The following is a 6,660-nucleotide window of genomic DNA, read 5'->3' on the forward strand; positions in this document are numbered from 1 at the left end:
CCCATGGAGAACAGCAGCAATTCTGGACAGAGCACTTAGAAAGTTTATGTTGTTTAATCCTCACAATTCCCCCTCTTCCCATTCTACAGATGAGAAAATTGAGGCAAAAAAGTTAAATGCTAGAGCTGAGGCTAAAACCAAGCTCTTATTCCCTATGTTCTATGACAGAGTTCCCACCCAAAGGCCCTGAGGTTGATCTCCTGTCCGAGGACTCCTTGTTCTAGTTCGCCACAGACTCGTCATAGCCCCACCTACACTCCACCTCCCTCCCCTATTTGGGCCCAGGACCAGGACTTGCCTGCTGCCTGGTAACCAAGTCAACAGGCCTGCCCTCCCGGGGATGTTTCTAACAACATTTCCACCCTGAGAGCAGACCAGAGCGTATAGGAGGCCAGAGGCTGTGGGTCTCTCACGAACCCATCCCTGTTTCCCATCTAGCAGCAGACAGACGACCCCAGTCAGCACTCAGCCAAACAGCATGGTGAGCAGAGATGGGGTGCTAAGCATGCAAGTGAGGGTCCCAGTAGGCCCAGGTGGGTGGTGTGAGGAATCTCTGGGAGTCAGGTACTCATGGGGCTACAGTGTGTGGGCAGGTGGGGTAGGGACGGGGAAAAGAGACTTCCAGATGTGTGTGCCCCTTCCCAAATGTGCTGATATGTGGGGGTATGTGCAGGGGTGAAGAAGGACAGGGTGATGGTAACCAGGATGTGTGTGTGTGGTGTGTGTGTGTGTGTGTGTGTGTGTTTCCTGAGCCTGGACTCAGGAACAGGGCAGCTAAAGGGCTCTGAATTTGGGGTAGGGAGTGTGGGGTAAGCAGGACTGGAGCACAAAATGTAGGCACTGCCCCACACACCCTGGGCCCCATGGCAGATTCACTGTGGTCCCATCTCCCAGCTGTGGGGATACATCCTCACAGCCTTGCCCAACTGCAGTTACATATTACGGGGGGAGGGAGGAAGGAGAGGGGGGAGAAGGAGAGGGAGGGTGCTTCCAGTTACCCAGAGTTGTCTGGGTGTGGGATCATTTGATATCTTTAACCTGTCTCCCACACAGGCAGGATAGAAGAGCAGTTAAGAACATAGTTGGAGCCAGGCTGTCCCTGCTTTGAATATTCCTCATTTTGCTCATGACCTTGAACTAGTTGCTTAACCTCTTTGAGAGTCAGTTTCCTCATCTGTAAAATGGGTTAATAAAAATACCTACTCAAAGGGGCTGTTGTGAAGATCAAATGAGATAATGTATGTGAAGCACTTAGCATAGTTTCTGGAACTAATTAATGCTTAATATATGGGACCTAACCAACATAATGTCAAAGCCTGCTGGGTACAGGTACGAGATTGTGCTATTTTTACGGTCAAGAAAAAGGAGCAAGGGCAGCAGGACAGTGTCTGACTTTGTAGACAGAGCCCGGCCAGGCTCGGAGGTGCAGCATTTGTCCCTGGCCTGGCCAGGTGGTTGGTGAGCTGAGAAGCTGAGTCAGCTCTCTCTTCTGGACCTGCGGATTTCGGAACTCCTGTGTCCTTAAATCCCTCCCAGACTAATTCGTTAACTTCTCTTACTATGACTCAGTGATTAGGGGCTGAGGGGTTTAGTAGGGGGACCCAACATATGGTGCACCCTAGAATGTGTCATGAAATGAGGCAGGCAACATGCGTGCATTCCTTCACTTAATCCTCAAAGAAATTCTAGGAGAGGGCTCTTATTATTGCCCCCCTGTCATAATGGAGGACATCAACAGAGAGGCTAAGACTTGCTCTAGGCAAGTACAGAAGTAATGGGGCTGGGATACAAATGATTTATGGATTAATCCTAGTCATCTAAAAATCATAAGTCAGGGCCCTTATATTATACTAGAGGCCTGGTGCATGAAATTTGCGCACTGTGGGGGGAGAGAGGTTGTCCCTCAACCCAGCCTGCACCCCCTTGCAGTCTGGGACCCGTTGGGGGATGTCTGCCTGCCAGCTTAGGCCCGATCCCCCCCCCCCACGCAGTCCAAGGCTCTCACAGTCTGGGACCCCTCACTCCTTACTGCCCACCTGCAGTGGAGGTGGGAGAGGCTCCCACCACTGCCGCTGTGCTAGCCAGCCGTGAACCTGGCTTCTGGCTGAGCGGCGCTCCCCCTGTGGTAGCACACTGATCACCAGGGGGCAGCTCCTGTGTTGAGTGTCTGCCCCCTGGTGGTCAGAGCACATCATAGCCACCAGTCATTCCACCGGTCGGTCGATTTGCATATTAGGGTTTTATTATATAGGATAAAAATGTCAGTGACATGTTAAATTTATGGAGAAAGTATCCTCATTAAAAAATGTACAAACTATTTTAGATATGTAAAAAGGTATAAAGAATAATCTAATGAACACCTGTTATCCACTTTAAGAAATAGGATCTCAAAAAAAGAAAGAAAAAAAAGAAAGAAAAAGGATCGCTTTCCAATTACATTCATCTCTACCAGAGAGAACCATTATTCCAAATTTGGTTAATATTTTCCTTTGCTTTCTTTATTTTTGCAATATATACATTTTACAAGACTATATAGTAAATATATAAATTTATCTGTCAATGATGTATTGGTTATATAAATGGTATCACATTATATGATTCTTCTTAATTTGAGATACATCACTTTAGGCTTCTACTAGCAGTGTAAGAGTTCCCATTTCTTCACATCCTCTCTATTGTTAAGCCTTAATTTGGGGAAATTTGATGAATGCGCTCATTTTATTTGTAAGGTCTGTGGAAATTACTTCTCAAGCAGAGAAGTACTCTGGTAGTACCCAGGGAAGTGGTCTGGGAGACGTCTCTGGTACCCCACTGACTACACTGCCACACATCTGTTAACTTACGAAACTCTCCCTTCTTTAGACAGTGAGCTTCTGGAGGGCAGGGACTGAGTAATAGGTGTTATGTGTCCTCAGTGTCAGCACAGTGTGCAGTACATAGTAGAGGCTCAATAAATCTTTGCTGAAGCAAGAGAGTCAAGCCTTCTTGATTCTCATGGGACTCCCCAGGAAGGACACTGACCTTTCTCTTTTCTTAGACCAACAGTCCTGTTTGAGGGGCCAAGGGTTCTTTGACCACCAGCCTTGAATCATGTATGGAAGATTTTTCTTTCCAGTCCCACCCCACTCCAGAGCCATGCACACCCAAGAGGAAAGATAGCACATGCATGTCGATTCCAGGCCCTCTTTTTCCTTTCTCACTGGCATTTCTGGCTGTCACATGAATCCAGAGTTCTTTCTGCTTCTATAAACCTCTTCCTTATCCTTGACTCCTGAAACTTCACTTGGATCTTGCTTCCCTCACCAGTGGCCACTAATTTCTTTCTGAACATGAGTGGGTTGACTTTGGTTCTCTGCCAAACTCATTTGATCCCCTCAACATTCCTCAAGATGCTTAGTCCCTGAGCAAGACTCCATAAGCTGAGAACTGCCCACATCTTCTGCTTCCCCTGAGGGGTTTGGCCCAGCCCCCAGAACCAATGCCTGTTGGTCCTCAATGCCACCTGTAAATGCTTAGCCACAGGGGGTGGGGCAAGGAGAGCAGAGTCCAAGAAACTTTGCCCTCAGCCGGAGAACCACTCAAGGAAGGCAAGAAGGCAGGAATTGTGTCCAGGTATGATACGTTTCTCTCTGCTGAGGGTGTTTTCTGCCATTTGTCTGCTCAGCGTGAGTGTATCTCAGTCCATGTGGGCCAGGCCGGCGTGCAGATTGGCAATGCCTGCTGGGAGCTCTACTGCTTGGAACATGGAATCCAACCAGATGGGCAGATGCCCAGCGACAAGACCATCGGAGGAGGGGATGACTCCTTCAACACCTTCTTTAGTGAAACTGGGGCTGGAAAACATGTGCCCCGGGCTGTGTTTGTGGACCTGGAGCCCACTGTGATTGGTGAGTGATGATCCATCTCTTCCATGGCCTTGTCCCGGGCACCACAGCAAGTCCTTCTCTACAACTGGATGGCACTGGAGTGTGTGGTTCCCAGTTACTGCAGCCAATTAGAACTCCAGATCTGCAGAGCCACTGTCACTCAGCTCCAGAGTTTCAATGTCACCCCACATCCCTTTCCTTTTCTTGATGAACACGTAAAGTCAAGGGCAATAGCAGCAACCTGAATGGGGCTCCTCCAGGGTAGGACTTGGAGCCTAGAGATGCCACTTCTCCTGGGTACCCTGGGGCTCTGGGAGCCAGGCTACAAGAGGAGTGGGGCCTAAAACTCTGTTCATTGCAGATGAAGTTCGGACGGGCACCTACCGCCAACTTTTCCATCCAGAGCAGCTCATCACAGGCAAGGAAGATGCTGCCAATAACTACGCCCGAGGCCACTACACCATCGGAAAGGAGCTCATTGACCTGGTGCTGGACCGGATTCGGAAGCTGGTGAGAGAAGGGCTAAAGGCTGGGGATTCTTGTTGTGGTTTGGGGGCCAGATAGGGGAAGGGCAGCTTCAGCCCTTGGGAGAGCCTCCTGGAAAAGTCTTAAACACACAGGATCAGGGCCCTGCATCCTGGTCAGGGGAGGCAGCGTATAGCTGCAGCCCGGAGCTGGATGTCTTCTTTATCTTCTACAGCAACAGGCCCAATCCTGGGCAGCATGGCCACCAGGGCAAACCTGTCCGTGGGCTGCCTGGCCAAGTGATGAAGGCCCATAAGCATTCCTAGACTATCACCTTGTGTTGTAGGGGTGAGGGCAGAAGGCCTTACGAAAAGCAGAGATCCAAGTCATGCTGGCCCAGGGCTCTATGACTGACTTTGGGGATAAGTTCCTGGGTTGTTGGAGAAACCCTCCAGAAATATCTGGAGTTAAATCAGGGAGACACGGGTATGGGTAGAGCTGGCAAATGGTGATGACAAACATGATTATGTTACAAGATTCAAGAGAGCTGTTGGTTAGAGACCTCAGGAGGCTTTAGAGAGGAAGAGGGATGAGGAGGAGAGAGTGGGCCGACCTTATCAGGCCCTGTTTTGTGCTCTTGGAAAAAGTCTTCCAAGGATTTTATGACACATGGGGGGAATGTGAAACAGCACAAGCTGGTTCTTTCCCATTTGTCAGCTGTGCTTCACACCCACATTTCTCTTCGCCTTCACTTTCTAGGCTGACCAGTGCACAGGGCTGCAAGGGTTCCTCATCTTCCACAGCTTTGGAGGGGGCACCGGCTCCGGCTTCACCTCACTCTTGATGGAGAGGCTCTCTGTTGATTATGGCAAGAAATCCAAGCTGGAGTTCTCCATCTACCCAGCCCCCCAGGTGTCCACAGCTGTGGTCGAGCCCTACAACTCCATCCTGACCACCCACACCACCCTGGAGCACTCAGACTGCGCCTTCATGGTGGACAACGAAGCCATCTATGACATCTGCCGCCGCAACCTGGACATCGAACGCCCCACCTACACCAACCTCAACCGCCTCATCAGCCAGATCGTCTCCTCCATCACAGCTTCCCTGCGCTTTGACGGGGCCCTCAACGTGGACCTGACCGAGTTCCAGACCAACCTGGTGCCCTACCCACGCATCCACTTCCCCCTGGCCACCTATGCGCCAGTCATCTCTGCAGAGAAGGCATACCACGAGCAGCTGTCGGTGGCGGAGATCACCAATTCCTGCTTTGAGCCTGCCAACCAGATGGTGAAGTGTGATCCCCGTCATGGCAAGTACATGGCCTGCTGCCTGCTGTACCGTGGAGACGTGGTGCCCAAGGATGTCAACTCCGCCATCGCTGCCATCAAGACCAAGCGCAGTATTCAATTCGTGGACTGGTGCCCCACAGGCTTCAAGGTTGGCATCAACTACCAGCCACCCACCGTGGTGCCCGGAGGTGACCTGGCCAAGGTGCAGCGTGCCGTGTGCATGCTGAGTAACACGACCGCCATTGCCGAGGCCTGGGCCCGTCTGGACCACAAGTTCGACCTGATGTATGCTAAGAGGGCGTTTGTGCACTGGTATGTGGGCGAGGGCATGGAGGAGGGTGAGTTCTCTGAGGCCCGGGAGGATATGGCTGCCCTGGAGAAGGATTACGAGGAGGTAGGCATGGATAGTGTGGAGGGGGAGGGAGAAGAGGAGGAGGGGGATGAATACTAGGGGAATCCTTTGTATCTATCCTAAATAAAGTGCTGTGGCATTATTGTTTCACAAATGTCTTTTTCTCTTGGGGAAAACCATGGGGGAGGGCTTCAGTGAGAGACAGGAAGGCTGGTATCTTAGCCTGGGCTCCCCAGAAAGCAGATCTGATTTCAGATTTCATTAATGGGTGTGATCCTAGGAAGAGGGTGTAAGGCAGGAAAGGAGGGAGAATTTAGAGCAGATGCAGCTGAATAAATGGCATCTCAGAAGCAGTCCTTGGGTAGGAGTGGTGGTGAGGATGGGGGAATTGATGCACCGACTCCACTCTGCCATTGGTTAAACCTCCAGTCCATTAAGCATGAACCCCCCTGAACTTCTGGGTTGCACACCCTTGGGCTGCAGCGTCAACAAAGAACCCCTGGGACAGGAGGTAAGGCGCTTCTAAACAGCACGTGTGTGAAGCTGGTTGGAGCCTCACAAGACTGCAACTGGCGCTGGTGAGGCCAGGCGGGTCTGAAGTGGTGCCTTAGAGGAGTCTGATGTAGCTGACACAGTCTGACATAGCTGGTGTTCACCCTATAGGGGGGAGTTATCTTCTTCAGGA

The 6,660-nt window shown here is 50.9% G+C and overlaps 1 protein-coding gene across 1 annotated transcript; it reads left to right on the forward strand.

Moving 5' to 3' along the window:
* The first annotated feature begins 354 nt into the window (after positions 1-354).
* Positions 355-6,129, forward strand: LOC102431314 (tubulin alpha-1D chain). Its single transcript, XM_006082551.3, has 4 exons — positions 355-481; positions 3,665-3,887; positions 4,228-4,376; positions 5,091-6,129. The coding sequence occupies exons 1-4, from the start codon at positions 479-481 to the stop codon at positions 6,072-6,074; spliced, it is 1,359 nt and encodes a 452-aa protein (XP_006082613.1). The 5' UTR covers positions 355-478; the 3' UTR covers positions 6,075-6,129.
* Positions 6,130-6,660: the final 531 nt, after the last annotated feature.

The sequence above is a fragment of the Myotis lucifugus genome, unplaced genomic scaffold (genome assembly GCF_000147115.1).
Source record: "Myotis lucifugus unplaced genomic scaffold, Myoluc2.0 scaffold_3, whole genome shotgun sequence".
Classification (NCBI taxonomy): Eukaryota; Metazoa; Chordata; class Mammalia; order Chiroptera; family Vespertilionidae; genus Myotis; species Myotis lucifugus.